Source organism: Hypanus sabinus, chromosome 4, assembly GCF_030144855.1.
Source record: "Hypanus sabinus isolate sHypSab1 chromosome 4, sHypSab1.hap1, whole genome shotgun sequence".
Taxonomy (NCBI): Eukaryota; Metazoa; Chordata; class Chondrichthyes; order Myliobatiformes; family Dasyatidae; genus Hypanus; species Hypanus sabinus.
This window is the reverse complement of record NC_082709.1, coordinates 100,394,366-100,421,029: the sequence shown is the minus strand read 5'-3', so window position 1 is coordinate 100,421,029 and position 26,664 is coordinate 100,394,366. Positions and strand designations below refer to the sequence as shown.

General features: G+C 42.1%; 1 protein-coding gene across 1 annotated transcript in view; it reads right to left on the bottom strand.

The window, feature by feature from the left end:
• The window catches only part of sms (spermine synthase), a 58,609-nt gene that overhangs the window by 31,005 nt on the left and 940 nt on the right, over nt 1-26,664 (bottom strand). Inside the window, exons 2-6 of the mRNA XM_059967736.1 lie at nt 24,959-25,079; nt 21,168-21,261; nt 12,878-12,942; nt 8,462-8,637; nt 7,503-7,657 (exon numbers count right to left, since the gene is read on the bottom strand). Of these exons, the coding sequence (XP_059823719.1) occupies nt 7,503-7,657; nt 8,462-8,637; nt 12,878-12,942; nt 21,168-21,261; nt 24,959-25,079 (611 nt within the window). The remainder of the gene's footprint in view (nt 1-7,502; nt 7,658-8,461; nt 8,638-12,877; nt 12,943-21,167; nt 21,262-24,958; nt 25,080-26,664) is intronic.

The window sequence follows — 26,664 nt, the reverse complement described above, 5'->3', positions numbered from 1 at the left end:
CAAGACTTGAGGGCCCAAATTACCGGGAAAAATTCAATGAACTAGGACTTTATTCCCTGGGGTGTAGGAAAGTTAGGGAAGACTAGTAAGGTATACGAAAGTATGAGGTATAGAGAGCATAAACGCAAGCAGGATTTTTCCACTGAGGTTGGGTAAGACGAACTAAAGGTCAGCTGTTGGGTGAAAAATGAAATATTTAACGCAAACCCCTTCACTCAGGATAGCAACAGTGTGGAAGTGGTGGATGTAGGTTCACTTTCTACATCCAAGAGAAATTTAGATAACTATGTGGATGGGGGGGGGGGGGTATAGAGAACTATGGTCTAGGTCAATAAGACCAGGCAAAATAGACTAGATGGACTGAATGGCCTGTTTCCATGCTGTAGTGCTCTATGACTAACCAGGTAATGGATAGAGCAGCCTGTCAGAAAGGGACAGAGCAGAGAAACAAGGCAGAACAAATTCAATTGGAGCAGGGAAGTATGACATTAGGATAAAAATTTTTTAAAGTACTTAATCCGATTACTCAGCATTCAAAACAAAATAAATGAATTAATGATATTTCTGGAATTAAGCAGAGACTGTCTCAGAGCCAGTACAGTTGTGCAAAGAGACTAAAATCGGGGGACAAACAGTCCACAATACCAAGCCTTTAGAAAAGATGGACAAAATCAACGAGGAAAACGAATTAAAGACAGCAGAAATAAAAGATTACAGCTCAAGATATAGAGTTCTCAACTTGGGTGGAACCATAACAAGGGACAGAAAACAATACACTCCTCAAACAATAGTGGTAATGCAGCACCAAAGCAGGGGAAGTTTATTGAGTAACAAGGGTTACCCAATAATTACAGATTTTAAATGTGGACTGGACAAACCAGTTGAGTACAGACAGTTTGACAGTGAACTCATGGTGCTTAAGGGGTTTCTAGATCAGTATTTTGAAGGATAAACAAATCATTTAATTTGGATTTAGTACTGCACAATAAAGGGTAAACTAATATGTAAAGGTTACCAATAAACATATTCACAAATCTTTTGAGACACAAACTCCCAACAGGATATGTGATCTATACAATTGAGATTTTGGTAAAGGACAAATAAACAAAGGAAACTGTCAGACTAACCTAGCAATAACACAATAGATGTTTCTATGTGTATGCAGAGAACAAATTAGCAAATACTTGTGGGTCCTTTAAGACTAAGACAATGGAAATACTAATGTACCCATCAAAATGCCTCTTAAATGTTACAATTATACATGCCTCAACCACCTCCTTTGACAGCTCGTTCCCAGTACTCACTACCCTCTGTAAAGTTTCCTCTTAGTTCTCTTCTATCAAAGGGCAGACTAAAGTCAAGATGGTGCTAGATGGCGACTCCTTTGTTTGCATCTTCAGAAACAGCTCTACTTCTATTTTTGTCTCTTCTTCCTTTTCAAGGTTCTTTTGAAGACCCTAACCTGGAGTTCACTCTGGCTTCTGTTCCTTGCGGTAATAGGACCCGTTCTCAGGGCCTCAAGGCCGGCCACTTTTCCACTTTCAGGAACAGCCTGGCAGACTAGCATGCCTACAGGGTACCAGATTTTCGTGGCTCTGGAGATGGGCTAATTCAAGGCTGGTCTCCCTGACTGAGGCGTTGCGGGACAGCACGGAACACTGGGAGCAGCAGTTTGGCTGCTGCTGGTTGGGTGTCCAGAAACCTGAGCTCTCTGGGTGCAGAGCTTGGAAAAAGTGACACAACAGACTTCTAACATCATAAATCAATGAGCTGTTTTGTTATGTCTCCCCTCTCGCTGTGCAACAGGGACACCTCTTTTTCTCTTATTAGGGAGAGAGAGCATGCCTGTGGTACGTCAAATTACCACGTGAACGAGCAGTCTGTGGAGTACTGCAAATGTTTCTTTATTGATGTTTTGCTGTATGATCAAGTGCTTGGTGCCGGTGGGGGGGGGATCGTTGCCTTGTGGCTGCATATGCATAAAAGGAGGGGCTTTGGAATTATAACGTTGCACTGTAACTCATTCTTTCCGGCACTCCTCTGTTTTCATGGATGTTTGCGAAGAAAAAGAATTTCAGGATGTATGTTGTATACATTTCTCTGACATTAAATGTACCTATTGATTAAATATTTTCCATCTTATCTTGTATCTGTGCTCCCTGGGGTTAGGCTGTTAGAAGACAGCCATGCAATTTATCCATACCCCTCATGATCTGTAAAGTTCTCTGAGATCACCCCCCCCCCCAATTGAGAACATCTTCTAAAGGTGGCGTCTCAAGAAGGTGGTTTCCACCTTTAAGGACCCTCACCACCTACGACATGCCCTCTTCTCATTGCTACCATCAGGAAGGAGATGCAAAATATGAAGACCACAATCAATGCTTTTGGAACAGCTTCTTCCCCTCTGCCATCAGATTTCTTAACACTCCATGAAGCATTCAGCATGACTAGAAGAGCAGGGGTGGCCTGTTTCTGTGTGGTAATTGTTATATGCACCCATGAACACTAACTACCTCACTATTCTTTAATTGTAACTGACAGTGATTTGTTATGCCTGCACTGTATTGCTGCCCCCAAAACAACAAATTTCATGACCTATGTCAGTGGCTAACACTGATCGAATCTGATTCTTTCTTCTGCACTTTAAGGAATAAACATTCACCATGGCCAACCTCCTCCTATAGTTCAGGCCCTCAAGTCCAAGCAGTATCCTCATGACTGTTGGTGGCCAACATGCCACCCACTCAGTATAAATCCACAGCTGTGTATTTGTACGCCCCAGTTGTTAGCACCCTGCTGTCCACTGTATAGATCCTACCCTGGACTGAATGCCCAAAATGCATCACCCTCACACTTAACTAAGTTGAAATCAATTTGCCATTCCTCAGTCCATCTCCCTAACGATCAAGATCTCTTTGTAATTCATTGCAACCTTCTTCACTAGCGACATGATCACTTAATTTAGCACCATCACTGAATTTCATACCTTGACACTTCTCATGCTCTGAATTTTTTCAATGATTTTAAGTTCCCTGGCCCCCACTGCCCTATTTTCACCATGGATGTCCAGTCCCTATATACCCCTGTCCTCCACCAGGAAGGTCTCAAAGCTCTGTGCTTCTTTTTGGATTCCAGACCTAACCAATTCCCCTCTTACCACCACTCTCCTCCGACTAGGGGAATAAGTCTATTAATAAGTCTGTTAATAATTTCTCCTTTGGCTCCTCCCACTTCCTCCAAACTAAAGGTGTGGCCATGGGCACCCATATGGATCACAGCATGGTATACTGCACCCGGTGCAGCCTTCTATATATTGGTGAGACCCAACGCAGACTGGAAGACCGTTTCGCTTAACACTTATGTTCTGTCTGCCAGAGAAAGCAGGATCTCCCAGTGGCCACAGATTTTAATTCCATGTCCCATTCCCATTCTGATATGTCTATCCATGACCTCCTCTACTGTCAAGATTAAGCCACACTCAGGTTGGAGGAACAACACCTTATATACCGTCTGGGTAGCCTCCAACCTGATGGCATGAACATTGATTTCTCTAACTTCCATTAATGCACCTCCTCTCCTTCTTACCCCATCCCTTATTTATTTATTTTTCTTCTCCCTCTCCCCAACCCCTCTGACCCTCTCACAATCACTCCTTGCCTGTTCTCCATCTCCCTCTGGTGCTCCCCTCCTCCTTTCTTTCTCCCTAGGCCTCCCATCCCATGATCCTTTCCCTTCTCCAACTCTGTATCCCTTTTGCCTATCATCTTTCCAACCCTTAGCTTCACCCTCCTCCTCCTGTCTTCTTCTACCATTTTGGATCTCCCCCTCCCCACCCCCGGCCCACTTTCAAATCTCTTACTATCCCTTCTTTCAGTTAGTCCTACCGATAGGTCTCCGCCTGAAATGTCGACTGTACTTCTCCCTATAGATGCTGCCTGGCCTGCTGCGTTCTGTGTGTGTTGACTAAATTTGCTAATTGTGCCCACCTGCATACAGATCCACTACATGAATAACAAAAGGGTACGCCATCATTCACAGAATCAACCATCACCCTCTGCTTCCTATCATTGAGCTCATTTTAAATCCACTTCACTAGCTTATCTGAATCCTATGCAACCTAAGATTCCAATTAAGACGATAAAGACTTAACAAAAGTCCATATAAACATCCAGTGCCCTGCCTTCATTCATCCCCTCAGTAAGAACAAATAAAAAATTAATCAGATATGACTTCCCATGCGCAAAATCATGCTATTTCAGATTAGGCATTGACTCTCCAAGTGATGATAGATCTTGTTCCTCAGAATTCCTTCCAGTAATTCTCAAAATACTGGAGAAACTCAGTAGGTCAGGCAGCATCAATGGAGTGGAATTAGCAGTCAACAGTTAAGACCAAGGCCCTACATCAGGACTGGAAAAGAAAGGGTAGAAGCCAGAATGAAAAGGTGGGGGTGGGGGAGGAGTACAAGCAGGAAGGTGATAGGTAAAGCAAGGTGAGTGAGGGAGAAGGTAAGTAGGTGGAGCGGGGGGGGGGGGGGGGGGGGTGATGATCAGTGGAAAAGGTAAAGGGCTCAAGAGAACCATGGGAGAAAGTTGGGGAGGAGGGGCACCAGAGAGGTGATAGGCAGGTGAAGCAAGTGAAGGAGAAAAGGAGGTGCTGGAATGGGGGAAGGGGAAAAAAGTCAAGGGAAGAAATTATCAGACGTGAGGGAAAAATTATGTTCATGCCAACAGGTAGCCAAATGAAATATGAGGTGTTGCTCCTCTAACCTGGAAGTGGCCTATGTGGTAGTAGAGGAAACCATGGATCAACACGTCGGAATGGGGAGTGGAATTAAAATAGTTGGCCACTGGAAAATTCTACCTGATGTGACAGACTGAGCCAGGGTGCTTGACAAAGCAGTATAGAGGCCACACCAAGAGCACTGGATATAGTAGGTGATCCGGGTGAAGTATTGCCTCACCTGGCAGGACTGTTTGGGACTCTGAACAGTAGTGAGGGAGGTGGTGAATGGGCAAGTGTAACACTTGTGGCACTTACAGGGACAAGTGCCAGGAGGGGGATCAGTGAGGAGAGATGAACAGACAAGGCAGTCATGGAAAGAGCAATCCTGAGAGATGAGGTTGGGGGGGTGCATCGGGAAAAAAAGGTAAATATGCATTTGGTGGTAGGATCCTGTTGAAAATGCAGAAGATGCAAAGAATGATGTACAGGATTTGGTGACCCAGGGGTGTTAGGGAAGGACAGGATGAACCCAACCCCTACGATGGCAGCAGGAAGATGGGGTGAGGCCAGATGTCCGGGAAATGGATGAGAGTAGGGTCAATGGTAGAGAAAGGGAAATGGCATTTTTTGAAGGGGGAGGATATCTTAGATGCTCCTGAAAAGGAAGTCTTATCCTGAGGCTTTCAGTAACTTCCCTACAAAATGAAATCAGGCTCACCGTGCTGTATTTTCCTGGGCTGTCCTTGCTAACATTCTTGAACAATGGAACAACATTAGTCACCCACCAGTCTTCTGGCACTTTACCTGTGGCAAATGACGAAGCAAGTAACTCCACAAGGGCTTCTGCAATTTCATCCCCAGCCTCCCTCAAAACCTGAACACAGGAGAACCTTCTGCTGTTAATCTAATTTCAGGACATTTTGCTTGTCCGCCTCCATGGAAAGCACAGCTGTTTCTTTTAGCTGTCTACATATGTATGGTTGAATGGCAATTGAACTTGAACTTGAGAATCCCCAGGAATGGAGATCAACAAGTCTAGAGGAAATAAAGAGCCAGAAGAAATTAGCAATAGGAGTGAAAGCACACAAGTACCCATGTCCACTGGATGACAGCTTCCAAACTTCCACTGAATTAGAGTTCCCAGGATTGGAAGCTACATAACTAACCTCACTAATCGAGGAAGAAACTAGAAATACAACTAGTTCAGCCACTGTCAGTAAATGGAAAAATTATCAAGTGGTAAGAGAATTGATAAAAATCATAATTAGATTGGACAGTTAATTTATGAAAGGGAAAATACTTAATCAATTTGTTAATTTTCTTGAGGATGAACCAGAAATAAACTACACTTTCAGATGATATTTAATGAAGTGCCTCACTGGAGATTTTTTCTTTAAAAAAGACTCATGATTCCAGGCAATACAATGGAACTGGCTAAGAGAGATTTGTTTTTGTTGTTCCTCTCCACACCTTGTGGTGCATTGGGCTGCAACCTTGCTGTTTCTTATAGCATTTGTCTGTTTTTTTAACAAGGCTCATGCTCAACCTAGCATAGATGGAAAGCGCTCACAAGCTGGCCAAACAGGCAGAAATATGTAGGAATAAATGGGGACTTGAGATGACTGGGATGTCGCAGGAATTTGAAGGGGTGGGGCAGGGGCAGAGACTCATCTGTTCAAAATCCACATCAACAACTTGGATGAGGATCTAAGTATACTATGTTAAAGTTTGCTGATATGAAACTAAGGGCAGTGTGGGTTGTTGAAAATGCAGAGGGTCTTTAGGAATCTTTATGGAAGTGATGGGCAAAACCTGGCTGTTGTTATAACATGGGGAAAAAGGTATGGGGCAAAAAGCAGAGCTGATGACAATTTGAATGAAAAATAAATGATTCAGTTCAGATGGGTGTTTGACAACCAGCACAGGAGCACAAGCAGTAAGTCATGGGCCTGCCCAAGCTATGTAACTGATTTTCAAATGTTAAGAGAACAAAACCTGAGGTATAGAAGGACCTCCATGTTCTTGCACATAAATCACCCGAGGTTAACATATAGGCATGCAAGTCAAATGGTGTGTACTTTTCTCCAAGCATATGAGAAAATGGTGGGAGAATAGACTTAAATATTATGCCAGCAATGATCTACTTAACAGGCATCAGGGTTCAAATGGTCCACTCTTACTTTCTTATAGTCCTTTCTTGACCTGGACTGCAAGAGGATCTCGGTAAAGAATGTCCATATTTCTGGTGAGACAGCATCTGGAATATAATGAACAGGTATAGTATCCATACTGAAAGCAAGAGACACTTGCACTGAGAAAATGTAATCAAGGTTCATTAGATTTATTTCTGGAATTGATGTGGGGGTGGGGGAAGAGAGTGTTTGTAGATGCTGTCCTTGAAGGGCCTATACAATTTTAAATTTTAGAAGAATGAATTCTGCAATAAAATTTTTCACTGCACCACAGTACACTTGACATTAAACCAGTTTACTATCAGGAACTCTTACACAGCTTGAAGGGTAGATATCTGGACATTTTCACTATGGGAGAATTTAGAACAAGAGGACAAAAAGTAAGTGAACACTTAATTGTCAGCAGAGGATTAATACTAAAAGCTGGAACCTTATTTCACCATCTGTAGTACAACCTAGAGAATATCTTGTAACTCTCTCCTTCTCCACTCAAATTGACTAGATAGCATTCCTGTAAATCCTACCAGCTTTAAGCAAGCCATTTTACACCATTTACCTACTAATTCAGGCAAGGGTAAAGGATATTTCCACCATGGTGACCATCTTTGGCTTTAATTTAACCAGTTCACACAGAATTCCACCATCGCCTCCTCCCAAGATAAGAATCTCTTTCCCTGTGTAGTCCTCCACTCCACTGCCCATTATAGCCTGTGTATATGGGAGGTCACTTTCTCCCAAATCTGGAACAAAGAAATATATAATGTTTACTACATCATTCAGTAAGGAATTAAATGCAACAGGCTCAACAGTAACTTCAAGGACAAATGAGGTTCAAGTCCCAAGGAGCACTGGTAGGACTCTTGCTCTATCAGAAGGTGGTAAAGATCCAGCCTTACCCTAGTCTTATCCAGTGCTTGAGAACTGTTCCACATGGACTTAAAAACAAGAAACATTATTCTCTCTTCACAGATGCTGCTTGAATTGATGAATATGTTCGTTATTTATCAATTCATTACTTCAAATGCAGGAACATTTTTAGGAGGTGGTTCACATATAATTATAAATATATCTTATTTTACAGAGCAGAATGTAGGAAACCCTTCTAAAATTAACAATAAGGCAGCTTTTTAAAAAGCCCAAGTTCAACCCCGGCCTCATCCCTTCCACAGCACTAAAGGAGCAGTTGTGTATTACCAGAATTTTCAGTTTTTGTTGTAAGCTCGCATTTGCATCATGGGCTCAGTTCCAACAAGGAAGAGTGGGATGTAACAACAATTCACACCTTTAAATTATGTACAAGGAATCTTTTTTTCTCTCCATTCCTTCTCTAAGCCACCTACAATGTCCCTAGATTATGGATTGTCAGTGGATATTAAGAGAGTTTGACAAAGACCAGCATTCAAAACAGGTTACAATGGACAAAAAAAAGCAATGAAGATTGCATGAAACAAGACACAAGAACAAATAAAATTCCACTCTTGAATGTTTATTAACAAATAAACTAATCAGCTCTTATGAACACCAGAAAACCAGTAAATACTTACTAATGTCACCATTGAGGATGAGAATATTTCCAAACTGCTTTGAATGAAGAATCTTGATGTTCTGGTATGCAGAATCTTCATCATAAACAACATCGTCAATATCATATTCAACCAATCGGCCATCTGCAGTAGGCCAGTATCTATCAATGGTCCCCCCTCTGATGATTGCAGGTAACCTGTGTAGAGCAATATTGGTTGAATGAACAAATCTGTATTTACATTCTTCCTTATAAGGGCAGTAACGAAGTCCCAAATGGACACACATCTAGAGAAATACATTTTAAATACAGGCACAGGGAACATCCTGTAAACTGTAAATGAGATGCACTGCCAGTTGGAATTAAGCTTTATTTATGTTGGTCGAAGGCAGAATATTAGATATGAAAAACTTCAAATATTGGTAATCTGAAATAAAAACAGAAAACACAAATAGCATATCGTTTGCTACACTAACCGCAGTAGCATATCAGTTAGTGTGACACTGTTACAGCTTGAGGCAGATTTTGAAATTCAGTTCTGGCGACCGCTGTAAGGAAGTATGTATGTTCTTCCCTTGTGCGTGTGGGTTTCCTCCAGGTGCTCCAGTTTCCTCCCACATTCAAAAGATACACTGACTAGTAAGTGAATTTGTGGGTTGTCCTGTGATTAGGCTAGGGTTAAATTGGTGGGTTGATGGGTGGTACGGCTTGGTGGGCCAGAAGGGCCTGTTCCATGCTGCACCTCTAAATTAAATAGCTTAATTGATGGAAACACTCAGCATTGAGACAGCGTCTGTGGAAAGAGAAACGGTTAAAAGCTGAAATGCCTGTTGTAAAGTCCATCAGAAGCAAATAGCACAACTAGTTATTTCCACCCTCCTCTTCATTGGCCTAAGCCAGGCATGGGCAAACTGCGGCCCGTTAAGCTTTTTAATCCGGCCCGCAGAACTTGATGAAATTATATTAATAAACCTTGTTAATGTTTTTCCCCCGCAATTCTGGCGTTTTCCCAATAGATGACGCACTCTATATACATTGACCTTTGTTGAGGTGCAGCGTATTACTCCACATTTGCGCTTTACTTTGTGACCTTGTGTCGCCCCATTTCCTGGCACATCCGAACCGGCTCACAATTAGCCAGCGTTCCGGCTAAGGGAGATAGCCTGCGGGGATTTGCGAGCACAGAGCTCCGCATATTGGCGCGCTCTCACTGTTCTGTCATTGTGCGGGTCGTTGTTGAGTTTTGGCACAGGGGACAATTGAATAAGAAGGAGCAGGACAAGTAGACCTGCATCTCCTACCGTTTTTGAAATAAAGACAGTCAGGAGGAGAGTGATGATGATAATATCTTGAAGGATAACAGAATTTTCAGTGCTTTAAAATAATAACTGTTACTATTAAAAAAGCTGTATTTTATTCATTTAATTTTCAGTGTTTTAAAAGTCATTTCAATAAATAGCTAAATACCATGGGACTTCAAAGACAGATATTTTGTGGTAATGCATTTGTTCATTTTCAATTGAAATTAAAGCACATGTTTTCTACATATCCCATGATATTTTATTTTCTCTTATGAGGTGTATTACCAAAACACTCCGTCCATCTGCTCCTGGTCCGGCCCCCCTGTCAAATTTTAGAACCCTTTGTGGCCCTCAAGTCAAAAAGTTTGCCCACCCCTGGCCTAAGCACTAGTCCTCCTCTTCTGTTAAACCCAACACATCCCTCAAGTCCCATATGGAACAGTGAGCTACACAACTTTCTTTAGTTAGTTTCTACATGCAAATAGGGGCATAATGCTGTCATGAGGAAAAACTGAAAACAGGCCACTGACAATCCAGCATCATCATAATCTGCAAGAACGTTGGTAGACGCATCTCCTTAATGAAGTTAACAAGGCTAAAGAGAGAATGTACTTCTCACTCTGATCTCTCCCTCAATACTCAGCTCTGAAGTAGGATTTATGGTTCAAAATGTCTGCAAATAAATCAAGTATTTTGACTTGACCGGCATTGCTTTAAATTCAAAACTTTACTTAGGATTTTAAAAATCTAGCTGTAGATAATTTGAAATTCCAAAACCAAATATGACGCCTTAAAAGGTCTAGTCTCCGTAACAGCTGATGCCCTAACTAATCAAGAACCTATCAACCTCTGCTTTAAATATCCCCACTGACTTGACCTCCAAAGCTATCTACAGCAATGAATTCCACAGATTCACCACCCTTTGGCTACAGAAATTCCTCCTCAGCCTATTCTGAGACTGTGCGCTCTGCTCCTAAATCAGAATTGGAGAAAAAGCTATGGCTCAAAGTGGTAATAGTCTGGCTTCTCTAATCATTCATGTGTTCTCCAATTGACCCAATCCATATATGTTTAAGCACTGCAAGGGACTGAAGTTGCCCATTCATTATTGAGGTGTACATAATCAGTCCATCAAATGGCTATATGGTAACAAGAAGATAGTGCAATTGTACCTAAATAAATGATTTCTGAAGAAAGAAGGCAAATCAATCCAATATACAGCTCAGGGAGGCAATACAGGCAGAGGAGAAGGAAGGAAAATTGTGTGATAAACTGAAAAAGCTGTAAATACTCGGACATTTAACTATCTCTTCCTGCAAATGTAGCCTGACTGCTGGGGTATTTCTAGCTTTTTCCATTTTACGTTAGATCTCCACCATTTGCAGTTTTGTGATTTTCACTTGACAATATTAGAAAGGCCAGCTCTGTATTGTGCAAATATAATAATTAATATTAAAATGCCTTCCATAAACAGAAGTAAAACACGAAACACTGGCAAGGTTCAAACATGGTTTGATGTTTGAATTTCTGAGTCTTCTATGACAGTGTTTAGCATTTCACTTTAGTTGTTGCCAAGGTGTATTTATCAGAAGGCACAGATACAAAACATGACAGCACAGAAACAGGCTTTTTACCCCATTCAGTACATGCCAAACTATTATGCTTCCTCGTCCCAATGACCTGCACCCAAATCATAATCATCTATATCCCTCCCTGCATGTACCGATCCAAATTTCTCTTAGATGTTTAAATGAATTCACATCCACCACTTTCACTGGCAGACCGTTCCACACTCACCACCCTCTGAGTGAAGAAGTTCCCTCTCATGTTTCACTTACATAATTTACCTTTCACCCTTAACCCATGACTTCTGTCACTAGTTGCTCCCAGCCACAGTGGAAAAAGCCTGCTTGCATCTACCCTAAATACACCCCTCATAAGTTGTATAAGTCTATCAAATCTCCCCCCATTGACATTCTAGGGAATAAAGTCCTAAGCTATTAAATCTTTCCCTTATAACTCAAGTCTTCAAGTCCCAGCAACATCCTTGTAAAGTTTTTCTCTGCACTCTTTCAATCTTATTGATCACTTTCTTGTAGGCAGGTGGTCAGAACTGCACGATACTCCAAATTAGAACTCACCAATGTCTTACACAACCAACTTACACCCCAGCTCCTGTACTCGATTTATCCATGTGCAAAAAGCTCTCTTTACGACCCTACCTACCTATGATGCCACTTTCAAGGGATTATGGATCTGTATTCCCAGATCCCTCTGTTCTTCCACACCCCTCTGTGCCCTACTGCTCACTATGCATACTCTCCACATCTGATTAAATTCCACCTGCCGGTTTTCAGCCTATTTCCCTGACTGAACCTGGGTGGGGTGGGGAGGGGAAGAGAACATACCACCCATAAATCTCATTCTCTTCCATAGAACCTCCTGAGATTGAATCCCCTATCACTGTAGCCTACCTCTTCTCCCTTATGAGCCAAAGAGTCAAACTCAGTGCCAGACCACCCCCCGCCAGTATCTGAAGTGAAATATCTATTATTGAGAGTGACAGCCACAGATGTACCCTGCACTGGCTGCCTATGTCCTCCTCCCCGGGGACCCAGTTACCTGTGCACGGTAGGTGCAACTACCTCCCCATATAGGCTGTCAATCAACCCTCAGCCTCATGAATGATCCTTAACATGGTTTGTAAGCAGCTGCAGCTGGATGCATTCTCAAAGATATAGTTGTCAGGGACACTAGATGTCTCCCTGCGTTCCCATATCCTGCAAGAAGAGCATTTCACTATGCTAAATGATATTTGAATATTTATCAAGTAATTTGCTCAATGAGTTAACAAGTTACTTACACCAGAACAATTCAAAGGAAGAACATGTACTATAAACATCTGCCAAAGCATGTGCTTATTTCAGTGCTTCAATGTCTTTGATTGTGACTACCCTCTATCAAGTTCTCCACGTGATAAAGCAAATAACTCAGTTTAACACATGTAGAATGAAAAATAATAGAACAGAGTCACCAATTACTAACATGCAGGATACTATCAACACTTGATTGAGAGAAGCCACTCAAGTTTGTCAGTTAACGCGATATCCAATTGGATTTTCTATTTTATTTCCTACCTTTTTAGCCTTTTGATATTTCCCTGCAAGAGGTCTTTCATTTTCTGTTCCAGTTTGTTACAGAGCTGAAATATAAATGAGTAGCGTCAATTGAATTAAATCACTGTAGAATTAACTGAATTAAACTGACTTTATGCCTTACATCCTACGAGTTAAAATCTTTACATTATCTCTCCGTTCAAATGTGCAATTATAGTAATTTATAATAAATACTGTGTACAACAGGACAGTCAATATAACATAGAAATACAGTTGAGTCAGCATGAATTAAGCAGTCTGATGGCCAGGTGAAAGAAGCTATCCTGGAGCCTGTTGGTCCTGGCTTTTATGCTGCGGTACCGCTTCCCCGACGGTAGCAGCTGGAGCAGTTTGTGGTTGGGGTGACTTGGGTCTCCAATGATCCTTCAGGCCCTTTTTACACACCTGTCTTTGTAAACGTCCTGAATAGTGGGAAGTTCACATCTACAGATGTACTGGGCTGTCCGCACCACTCTCTGCAGAGTCCTGCGATTGAGGGAAGTACAGTTCCCATACCAGGCAGAGATGCAGCCAGTCAGGATGCTCTCACTCATGCCCCTATACCCTATAGAAAGTCCTTAGAATTTGGGGGCGGGGGGGGGGGGGGGGGAATCAAACTTCTCAACCACCTGAGGTGAAAGAGGGGCTGTTGTGCCTTTATATATATACAGACCATGTGAAATCCTCGGTGATGTTTATGCCGAGGAACTTAAAGCCGTTCACCCTCTCAACTCCAGAACCATTGATGTCAATAGGGGCTGGCATGTCTCCACAACCAGCTCCTTTGTTTCTGCGACATTGAGGCAGAGGTTGTTTTCTTGACACCACTTTGTCAGGGTGATGACTTCCTCTCTGTAGCCTGCTTCATTATTTTGATTAGGCCAATCAGTGTAGGGTCGTCAGCAAACTTAAATAGCAGATTGGAACTGTGGGTGGCAACACAGTTATGGGTGTACAGAGAGTAAAGGAGGGGGCTTAGGACACAGCCCTGAGGGGCACCTGTGTTGAGGGTCAGAGGGGCAGAGGTGAGGGAGCCCATCCTTACCGATCTGACAGGAGGTGCAGGATCAAGCTACACAAGGCAGGATGAAGGTCTGCAGGAAATTATAGTGTTGAATGCTGAACTGTAGTCCAAGAACAGCATTCTCAAATAATGATCCCTCTTCTCCAAATGTCTAAGGACACAGTTACTTTACCTATTGAGATATAGCAAGGAATAGGCCCTCCAACCCTTTGAGCTATGCCGATCATTGACCCCTGATTTAACCCTAACCTAATCATGAGACAATTTACATTGACCAATGAACCTACTACCTTTTACCTCTTTGGACTGTGAGGGGAAACCAGCAGACTCAGAGAAAAGACACACATTCCATAGGGAGGGCTTAAAATTTAAGATGATGTCAGAGTTGAACTCTGATGCCCCAAGCTGTAACAACTGCTATGCTACCATGGCCAAAAGTTGGCTCAACAATGTGTAGAATGGGAATCAAGGACAAACACCTTACTAGCTGAAACCAAGGCTTTGGCAAGCTGGGACAGAGACAAAATGATCAAGTATCGATCAAGTACAAATAGGACAGGTTCATTCCAGCACACTGTACTGGAGCTTGGTTATAGGCTTGTTAAGTAAAATCAGAAATCAGAAGGGACCTACAATGGTAATACCCTGTATGGTGCAGGACAAAGCATACAAATATCATCAGCTATGACAAATAAAGTAGTTAACCCTGTTAAATAACAAATAAAACTTTGGGGTCTGTCAAACCCAATAAATACCTCAGTCATCTCAAATAGTTGTGGATTATTTCACTACAGATTGCATTATCATTCCACAAAACTATATACACAAGCACACTGAAAAAATGCCCAATTAGAATCATATCTTATGGGAACCCATTTGGTCCAAATATCTTTTGAAGATCAATTCAATTAGTCTTACTGCTTTCCCGCAGGCCTGCACATATTCAGTATTCACCAGGAACTACCATAGAATCTGTTACCAGCACATTCCAAGTCACAGAACAAAAAACTCCAAGAATTCCATATGTTATTGCTCAGAAATAGCAGCGTTTCAGTGCCACATCTCCATGCTCCCTTGGAACTTACTAAACTCTTGTTTTCTGTTCCTTATAAACTTGTCAGGCTCTGTTGCCAATTCTGCATTTAAACTCTCTGGACCCCACCTCCATTTAAATTGATTTGAGTCCCATTTCCCATGCTCCCTTTAAAGTCTCTGGGCTCTGTTTCTCATTGTCTCCAAACACCAAAGCCTTGAACTTCAAGCTCCCTGCCTTGCTGCCCTTATTTTAAGTACATTTGCTGCAGCTCCTTAGGGACTGCATTGGGGAACAGGAGATGCAGCTCAATGACCTTCGTCTGGTCAGGGAGAGTGAGGAGGTGATAGAGAGGAGCTACAGGCAAGTAGTCACACTGGGGCCTCGGGAGACAGATACGTGGGTAACAGTCAGGAGAGGGAAGGGCAAGAAGCAGATGCTAGAGAGTATCCCTGTGGCCGTCCTCTTAACAATAAGTACTCCTGTTTGGTGAGAGGGCAGTCCAACTGGGGGAAGCAACCACCAGTGGCTGTGCCTCTGGCACAGAGTCTAGCCCTGTGGCTCAGAAGGGTAGGGAAGGCAGCAGTGTTAGGGGACTCTACAGCTAGGGGATTAGACAGGCAATTCTGTGGACGCAGGAAAGAAACACGGACGGTAGTTTGCCTCCTAGGTGCCAGGGTCCAGGATGTTTCTGATCGCGTCCAGGATATCCTGAAGTGGGAAGGTGAACAGCCAGAGGTTGTAGTACATATTGGTACCAATGACATAGGTAGGAAAAGGGAGGAGGTCCTGAAAACAGACAACAAGGAGGTGGGAAGGAAGTTGAGAAGCAGGACCTCAAAGTTTGTAATCTCGGGATTAGTGTCTGTGCCACGCAACGGTGAGTATAGGAATAGAGTGAGGTGGAGGATAAATGCGTGGCTGAGGGATTAGAACGGGGGCAGGGATTCAAATTTCTGGATCATTGGGAACTCTTTTGGGAGAGGCATGACCTGTACAAAAAGGACAGGTTGCACTTGAATCTGAGGGGGACAATATCCTGGCAGGGAGGTTTGCAAAAGCTATTGGGGAAGAGTTTAAACTAGGATTGCTGGGGGTTGGGAACCAAACTGAAGTGATGGAGGAAGGGGTGGTTGGCTCACAAATAGAGAAAGCTTGGAGACAGTGCGAGAGGGAGGATAGGCAGGTGATAGAGAATGTTCATTTTAAAGCAAGAAGTATCATAAACAAAGTGGATGAGCTTACAGCGTGGATCAGTACTTGTAGCAATGATGTTGTGGCCATTACAGAGACTTGAATGGTTCAAGGACACTTAGAGTGCCAGACTTTAGATGTTTCAGAAAGGACAGGGAGGGAGGCAAAAGAGGTGGGGGCGTGGCTGATCAGAGATAGTGTGGGGGCTGCAGAAAAGGAGGGGTTGTCTACTGAGTCTCTGTGGGTGGAAGTTAGAAACAGGAATGGGTCAATAACTCTACTGGGTGTTTTTTTTAATATAGATCACCCAATAGTAACAGGCACATACAGGAGCAGATACGGAGACAGATTCTGGGAAGGTGTAATAATAACAGGGCTGTCATGGTGGGATCTAGACCAAGGGGTTTAGATAGGGTGGAGTTTGTTAGGTGTGTTCAGGAAGGTTTCCTGACACACTATGTAGAAAAGCCTACAAGAAAAGAGGCTGTACTTGATCTGTTATTGGGAAATGAACCTGCTCAGTGAGAGAGCACTTTGAAGATAGTGATCACAATTCTATCTCCTTTACCATAGCATTGGAGAGGGATAGGAACAGACAAGTTAGGAAAGTTTTTAATTGGAGTAAGGGGAAATATGAAGCTATCAGGCAGGAACTTGGAAGCATAAATTGGGAACAGATGTTCTTAGGGAAATGTACAGCAGAAATGTGGCAAATGTTTAGGGAATATTTGCATGGTGCTCTGCATAGATATGTTCCAACGAGACAGGGAAAGGATGGTACCGTACAGGAACCATGGTGTACAAAGGCTGTTGAAAATCTAGTCGAGAAGAAAAGCTGATGAAAGTTTCAAAAAACTAGATAATGATAGAGAACCAGAAGATTATAAGGGAAATTAAGAGAGCCAAAAGGGGCCACAAGGCGGCCTTGTTGAGCTGGATTAAAGAAACCCCGAAGGCATTCTACACATATGTTAAGAACAAGAGGATAAGACGTGAGAGAAAGGACCAATCAAGTGTGACAGTGGAAAAGCGTGTATGGAACTGAAGGGGAGTTCAGAGGTACTTAAAATAAATACTTTGCTTCAGTATTCACTACAGAAAAGGATCTTGGCCTTTCATGGGGTACCTTATCAAATGCCTTGCTGAAATCCATATACACTACATCAATGCGTTTAGATATTACGAAAGGGGATGTGCTGGAGCTTTATGAAATCATCAAGTTGGATAAGTTTCCAGGACCAGATGAGATGTACCCCAGGCTACTGTGGGAGGTGAGGGAGGAGATTGCTGAGCCTCTGGCAATGATCCTATGGGGACGGGAGAGGTTCTGGAGGACTGGAGAGTTGTAGATGTTGTTCCCTTATTCAAGAAAGGGAATAGATAGGCCAGGGAATTATAGAAACATAAAAACCTACAGCACAATACAAGCCCTTCAGCCCACAAAGCTGTGCCAAACATGTCTTTACCTTAGAAATTACCTAGGGTTACCCATAGCCCTCTATCTTTCTAAGCTCCATGTACCTATCCAGGAGTCTATTAAAAGACCCTACCATATCTGCCTCCACCACCATCACCGGGAGCCTATTCAATGCACTCACCACTCTCTGCGTAAAAATCTTATCCCTGACATCTCCATTATGGACCAGCGAGTCTTACTTCAGTGGTTAGTAAATTGATGGAAAAGATCCAAGGAGGCAGCATAATATGATTAGGAATAGTCAGCATAGCTTTGCTAAAGGCAGGTCATGTCTTACAAGCCAGTGTGAATGTTTTAAGGATATGACTGAACACATTGATGAAGGTAGAGCAGATGTAGTGTAAATGGATTTCAGCAAGGTACTCCATGCAAGGTTTATTGAGAAAGTAAGGAGGCATGGGATCCACGGGGACATTGCTTTGTGGATCCAGAATTGGCTTGCACGTAGAAGGCAAAGAGTGATTGTAGACGAGTCATATTCTGCATGGAGGTCGGTGACCACTGGTGTTCATCAGGGACCTGTTCTGGGATCCGTTCTCTTCATGATTTTTATAAATGACCTGGATGAGGATGTTTAGGGATGGGTTAGTGAATTTGCTGATGACACAAGGGTTGGAAGTGTTGTGGATAGTGTGGAGGGCTGTCAGAGGTTACGGCGGGACATTGTTGGGAAGCAAAACTGGGCTGAGAAGTGACAGATGGAGTCCAACACAGTTAAGTAATGTAACAGCTATACAGGACCCTGGTCAGACCAAACTTGTAGTACTGTGCTCAGTTCTGGTCACCTCACTACAGGAAGGATGTGGAAACTATAGAAAAGGTGTGGAGGACATTTACAAGGATGTTGCCTGGATTGGGGAGCATGCCTTATGAGAATAGGTTAAGTGAACTTGGCCTTTTCTCCTTGGAGTGGCGGAAGATGAGAGGTGATCCAATAGAGGTATATAAGATGATGAGAGGCACTGATCGTGTGGATAGTCAGAGGCTTTTCCCCGTGGCTAAAATGGCTAACACGAGAGTTTTAACATGCTTGGAAGTAGGTATGGAGGAGAGGTCAGTTTTACTTAAAACAGAGAGTAGTGAGTGCGTGGAATGGGCTGCTGGAGATGGTGGTGGAGGCGGATACGATAGGGTCTTTTAAGAGACTCCTGGATGGGTACATGGAGCTCAGAAAAATAGAGGGCTATAGGTAACCCTAGGTAATTTCTAAATAAAGTACATATTTGGCATAGCATTGTGGGCCGAAGGGCCTGCATTGTGCTGCAGGTTTTCCATGTTTTGACATTCTGGCCTGGTTTCCCACACACCTCTTCAGACTGACTAGGTCGACTATAAAAATCTATTTTCATATCATCTAATTGCAAAAAAATAGTAAACTTCAATTGTGACAGCTTATTGATAAAAATAATATCCAATAGTCTGGCACATCTGCCAATCTGGTACAAGGCTGCCTGGTTACTGGCACTTTATTGGTGTTTGTTCTGCATACCTTTCCAGTTATCTTAAACCTGCTATACTGGTTAATGAACCTGGGAAAGAAGTCAGTTTCTCAGTGTTAATTCCATCAAAACAGTTCATCTTTAACACTTCAGTAAATCATTCAGAAAGATTATTAAAAGAACCAGGAGCAAAGCATGATAAAACTTCTTCTGCATTCATTAACCTAAAGCAAAATACCACTTTCCACTTCTGGTCCAGAACTGCTCCAAGACTCTTCTTAAAAAGGCAATGTCCCAATTTGGCCATTGTATTCCAGATAAGGAATAACCAACTGTCGTTTAATATATTTGTTTAATTTCCTTGGATTTACCATTAAATCCACTCTTAATAAGGGAAAGACCAATCATGCTTATTATTTTCAAAGACCTATACTGAAATGTACAATGATTGCAAGATAGTTTTCCTCGATGCAAATGCTTCCATTTACACTGTCTTTCATGTAAAAAGAACACCTCTTGTTGTATAAATAGGCACTATTTAGTTTCTTAGAAACTTTTCCCTTAAAGGAAGCCTGAAAGACAGTAGTGCAATTAGTTACAGCACCAGGCGCACAGCTCCAGGGATCAAGGTCTGCTGTCCCTGTGCCTTTTAAATTCTCCTGCATGAGTTTCCTCCAAATGCATCACCCTCCTCACCTATGGGTCAGTAGATTAACTAGTCACTGTAACTTGCCCATGCAGGGAGAATCTGGGGCAGGGAGGGGAATTGAGAGAGAATAATGCAAGATTGATGCAGATCTGCCTGCTTCCATGCTGTAAGCCTGTTCAGTCAATGCTTAAGCAGCTGAATCAAAAGAATCTAATTCTGGGCTTGTGATTGTAGGGTCAATATCAATCATTGACAAATCAAGAGTCCACTTATTGTATTCTACAAAATCTTAACTATGTTGTGTCATCACAATCCACAGGCTCTTCATCCTTGCTTCAAGTTCTAAACTGACCCAATCAGCTAATTACCTTTAGTACAAGCTGTCAACTAGCTTGTAATCAAACTTCAGGGGAAAACAGCCAACAAGCTTAATGTATGTGCTCATTAATGTATGTGCAGGAATAATCCAAATAGAACATACAGAGTAAATGGTAGGGCAGGAATAATCCAAATAGAACATACAGAGTAAATGGTAGGGCATTGAGGAATGCAGAGCAACAGAGAGATCTAGGAATAACTGTGCATAGTTCCCTGAGAGTGGAGTCTCATGTAGATAGGGTGGTGAAGAAGGCTTTTGGAACGCTGGCCTTTATAAATCAAAGCATTGAGTACAGAAGTTGGGATGTAATGCTAAAGTTGTACAAGGCATTGGTAAGGCCAAATTTGGAATATCGTGTGCAGTTCTGGTCACCGAATTATAGGAAAGATATCAATAAATTAGAGAGAGTGCAGAGACGATTTACTAGGATGTTACCTGGGTTTCAGCAATTAAGTTACAGAGAAAGGTTGAACAAGTTAGGTCTCTATTCATTGGAGCGTAGAAGGTTGAGGGGGGATTTGATCGAGGTATTTAAAATTTTGAGAGGGATAGATAGAGTTGACGTGAATAGGCTGTTTCCATTGAGAGTAGGGGAGATTCAAACGAGAGGACATGATTTGAGAGTTAGGGGGCAGAAGTTTAAGGGAAACACGAGGGGGTATTTCTTTACTCAAAGAGTGATAGCTGTGTGGAATGAGCTTCCTGTAGAAGTAGTAGAGGCCAGTTCAGTTGTGTCATTTAAGGTAAAATTGGATAGGTATATGGACAGGAAAGGAGTGGAGGGTTATGGGCTGAGTGCGGGTAGGTGGGACTAGGTGAGATTAAGGGTTCGGCACGGACTAGGAGGGCCAAGCTGGCCTGTTTCCTGTTTCCTGGCTGTGATTGTTATATGGTTATATGGTTAATATTTCTGCACCCCTCTTATAAAACAAAATCAGAAACTCATGACACCTATTGTCTAACTACCATGACCGCATTTGAAATAAAGACTAGTTTTGCTCCATTTAATACCCATTTTCCTTTATATACCTCAGTGCACATTCTGCAAACTGATGTACTCAGAAGCATAACACTTACCGTCTCAACTGTTGCTCGCCCTTTGTTGTCCAATTCATAGCTATGGAAGTCAAATGTCATGAGCTTATCTGTGTACATTCTTAGAGTGGCAAAGCTGCAAGTAAAATTAATTGAAGTCTAAAATAAAATGCATATGAAATTCAAGTAGTATTTAAGTCTTTTCTTTCCAGTGGTTGTAAAAGAGCACAATACAGCACAGTTTATATTCTAAAATTGCTAAGCATAGGAGTGGAAGTTTGCATAAACACAAAGCAGGAAAGGTACAAATCCCAAACATATTACATTGAATGTATTTCTAGGATAGCATGGCTTGTTTCGTTGTGTACGTAACAAAATAACACCATGCAAGTGTTCAGTAAAATGTCCCTCCCCACATTTTAACAGATAGATAGACTGATACAATTAGCTACAACATGAAGTAAAACAAAAGGTAACAACACATTGTATAGAACTCTGGTTAGGCTGCATTTCTGTATGGTCACCCCATTACAGGAATAATGGAGAGGCTTTGAAGTGGGTGCTGAAGTGGCTTACAAGGATACGGCTTGGCTTAAAGAGTAGCAGCTACAAAGAGGCATAGGTCAATGTTAGACTGTTTTCTCTAGCACTGGAGACTGAGGGGAAACCTGACAGTTTATAAAATTATGAGAAGCATAGATAAGGTAGACAGTCAGAATTCTTATAGCAGGGTTAAAAATGCCAAATACTGAGAGGACATCCATATAAGATGAGAGGGGGAAAAGTTTAAAGGTGATGTGCAATGCAAGTGTTTACACAGAGTGCCTGGAATGTGCTGCCAAGAACAGTGGTTGAAGCAGATATGACAGAGGCATTTAAGAAGCTTTTAAATTGAGACATGATATGCAGAGAATGGAGGGATATTGATCACATGCAGGCAGAAGGGATTAGTTTAATTTTATAGCATGATCAAGACAGAGATTGTAGGTCAATACCTCTTCCTATTCTGTACACCTGAGAGCAGGAACTTTCCCCTTTTGCATCGACAAGCATCTCAAGGTGGTGTGAAATGATGAAAATTATTTAATGACCACTTGAAATCAGCAAAACCTTTATAATGAGCACAAACAGGCCAAATACCAATTGAACTACCCAATCTGAATATATTAAAAGGTCCACAGCAAGTCTGAAAAGGATCTTCAACCTAAAAATCCAAGCGTTTCTGTTTCCATGGATTCTGCTTGACCAGCTGAGTACTTAATACCACATTTCCTTGTTACTGAATTAAAGCCTATGCCTTTCATGAAAATGGAAAACAACTTTTCTCATACTACCACTATTAATCTGATAACTTCTATAACTTCTCCATGCAAATCTTGTCCTCTCCAGGTCAGAAGTATTTCCTTTGTCCCATCTTTCCTTCCCCCATGCTCTCAACTTTCCTAGTTCTGATGGAGGATTAACAGACTGAAGGTTAAACACTTCATCTTTCAACTGATGCTGCCAGACCTGCAGAATGTTACTAACTTGTTTTATTCCAGAGTAAATGTTACTTTACCAAACAAAATATATCTGAAGGTTAAAGTTGAGTGGGCAAAAAGTAACGCATAGTTCCTTATTTCCTTAAGACCCAGGCACCCAGAGGACGACTGAATGGATGTTGAGAAACTGTCATTGGGTTTTATGAGCACTGGACACAGGGAAAGTGACTAAGTGTAAAGACGGTGTAGAACCACACACAGAAATGAAAGTCTTGTAAAACCACAGACCTGCAAGTGAGTGAATTACATGCAGCTCAAGAACTGGGCTCCAAGTGTTTGTGTTTAAGATATTCCCTGCTGACCCCCGTTGATCAGAATCAGTTTCATTATAACTGACATGCCATGAAATCTGTTGCTTTGCAAGACATGAAATATACTTTAAATTACAATAATATTTAAAAGTAGTGTAAAAAGAGAGCAAGAATAGTGAGATAGTGTTCATGGGTTCGTGATCATTCAGAAATCGATTGGTGGAGGGAAAGAACTGTTACTAAGACATTGAGTGTGTTTCTTCAGGCTCCTGTCCCTCCTCCCTGATGGTAGTAATGAGAAGAGGGTATGTTCTGGCTGGTCCTTAATGACTGGTGCCGCCTTTCTGAGATGTTCTCGTTGCTGGGGAGAGTAGTGACCACGAAGAAACTGGCTGAGCTTACAACCTTCTGCGGCTTTTTCCGATTCTGTGTAGTGCCACACCACCCCCTCCCCAACCAGTTAGAATACTCTCCACGCTACATTTGTAGAAATTAGCTACTCTTTAGTGACATACCAAATCTCCTCAAACTCCCCATGAAACATAGCCACTGTTGTGCCTTCTTTGTAACTGCATCAATATATTGGATCCAGTAAAGATCTTCAGAGACACTGATACTCGGGAACCTGAACCAGCTCACTCTTTCTACTGCTGACCCCTCCATGAGGGTGTGTATTCCCTTGACTTTCCCTTCCTGAAGTCCTCAACGTCTTACTGATGTTGAGTGAAAGGCTGCAGTTGCAACACCACTCAACCAGCTGATTGACCTCTCCTGAAACCATCTCATCGCCAGTGAAATTCTGCCAACAACAGTTGTGTCACAGTGGGCTGAAGTGGGTGAGTATCTTCAAGGGGTTTATGGGGTGTAAGGAAATCACAGATGACAGTGCATGATCCTCTGGGCAGACACCTGCTCTCTCCATCTTCTCTCAGTATCCCAGGGGAAGGTCTCCAGGAACTAACAATCAAGACCAATTCCAAAGAAGGTGGGAACCTTACAGTCTTCAGGGACATTCAATTCCTACTTCATGTGTGATCAGCACTGTAGGAGCCCAGCAGGTCTGTACATGGAAACCCATTGTCAATCCTCACCTTTTCACCACTGCCAGAACAAGATTTGGACTGAATCTGTGACTGAACCACAGAAATATATCCTCAGCAAAGGGTGTTTGAACCTTCACTTTATTTCTCTTTCTATCAATGCTGTCACAGCTATTAAGCATCAACAGCAAGGATGTTGCTGGGACCTGAGTTATAAGGTTAAAGAGATCAGGATTTTATTCACTGAAACACAGGAGAATGAGGGGAGATCTTATAGAGATATGCAAAATTAAGAGGGGTGCTTGCAGGTATTTCCACCCCCTCTTTCAGGTTGAATGATATTAGAATAAGTTTACAGAGAAAGGTGAGATACTTAAGATAAATCTGAAGGACAGTTTCTTCATTCTTCAAGTGTGTAATGAGTTGCCAGTAGAAGTGGCAGATATGAGTTTAACTATAACATTTGGATAGATACATTGATGAGAGATGTATGGAGGGCTTTGGTCCAGGTGCGGGTAGATGGGACTAGGCAGAAGACCAGGACAGCATGGAGTAGATGGGCTGAAGGACCTGTTTCTGTACTGTAGAGCTAGGACAGAAGACCTTTTGGTCCATCAAATTTATACTAGCTCTGAGAATTCCCATTCCCTCACTTAACTTGTCCACATTCCCAACAATTCTTCCACCCATTAACATTACGAGGCAAATTACCATGCCCAATTAACCACCAATCCACATCTTTGAGATGTGAGGAAACCGTCTTGGAACATGCAATTTCCTCAGACAGCAGCAGAAGTCACAACTGAACCTAAATCACTGACAGTGTGATGCAGCAACTCTACAAGACGCCAAGCAATCTCCTCCTTCTAGTGTGTCATTAAACCAAGTGACACATATAGCCCCAGGCATGTTTGCAAATGCAAAGGCCATAAATACAGTTTCAGTAGAACTTAATCTTCTGCCATAATTCTAAAAAAAAACAGGTTTGAAAGTTCTCATACCTGCCAGACTCTGAAATATATGTTACTAAGAAACCATTTTCTCCCAAATTGTGAACTGTTTTGGTCATTTGTTGCTCCCGAAAAATTGGCTCCAATGCTTCAATAACAGTTCTGCCATCAGCTAAGGAAAAAGAAAGCCAACATTAACAAAGATAGAACTATTTTGCTGATCTTTCACATCTACTATTGACTCACCCACATATATGTTTGACAATTTCTATCCAACAGCAGTCTGCAGACATCTCATTTACTTAAATAGCGAAAGTAATCAATATCCTAAGAAGAAACTGCACAAATTTAAAGCAAGTATCAGTATAATTAGCATGCTGTAAAAAAAATCTATTTGCAGAACTTTGTAAACTCTTTCTGATATTATAGGAAATAATATTAGATGCAATCCTGTCCAGCAAATTCATAAGATCGACAAATAAAACTTTCCCAGGTGACAGGTGCATGGCGGGAATCCCTCAAGTTATCTTCACTTAATATTTTCTATGGAATATCACTCAAATTTACATGATGTAAAACTTGTCTTAATGAAAAGGATGACAATCAATGAAGATAACTGCAATGTCATTCATTTCTCCATCAACAAAACTCCATGTATCTAAACTGACATCTCCCAATGGCTACAAATTGAACAATTAAGAATCTCACAACCATTCAGGACTGAGCAATTTGTTTCACTGTGCACCCCCATCATTGGGTTAAGCAACCAATATACAGTGGGTGAAGATTGCACAACTTACTGGAAGTATAACACAGTTCAGAATCACCATCACTGGCACACCGTACTGTACAAAAATCTTGAGCAAAGCCTCACCACCAAATTCCTCAGCACTTGCATCACGACGATCATACAAATCATGGGACCAATTCATCGACCCCAAATGGGAATGAAACAATAAGGCAAAGAGAGGAGTTCTCAACATGATTTCCTGCTATCGAGAACTGCTTCATGAGAGGAAACTTAAGAAAAGGCAGTCATATCTTGACGCCTACTTGAAGAAGCCAAAGTTAGAGGAGGAACCACAGCCTGGTCCTTCCTTTAAGATGTAGCCAGCACCAGCTTCGCTCCGCTGCAGCTGTGATGTGTTGCTGCTCCACTGATGGACAGGTTAGGCCAATCCCTATGTTTGTTACTCCACAAATTACTGTGTAAGCATAACAGATCATATATCTCGGTTTTGATTTTTTTAAAAACCAGACACCTGTCGATTTACGTAATAGCGATTTATGCATAGCTTTGATTTACACAGCCCTCTGAGGAAGGCATCCTCAGAGTTAACCAGGGTCTGGGTGTATTTGGTGTGACCACCCATTGCCTTTAAAACTGCATCAATTCCCTTAGGTTTCCTGTCAAGCAGTTTTATAAGAAAACGGCTGGAAAATTGCTGAAGTTAGTTCTTTATGACCTTGGCCATGTGATTGGGGTCATTGTCCAGCTGCCAAATAACCATAGAACCATATAACACTATGACACAGTACAGGACCTTCAGCCCTCCATGTTGTGCCGAAAGTTGGGACTGATCAGACATCTCCCTTAATGCATTACGTGATGGATGAAAATTTGCTTGTACTTGTCAGCACTGAGGATTACAGACCAGATCACCAATTCCATTGGTGAAAGTTCAGTTCCAAACCTGCAGGGAACCTCCACCGTGCTTCACATTCATCCATGTAGCACTCTCCAACTCTTCTACAAA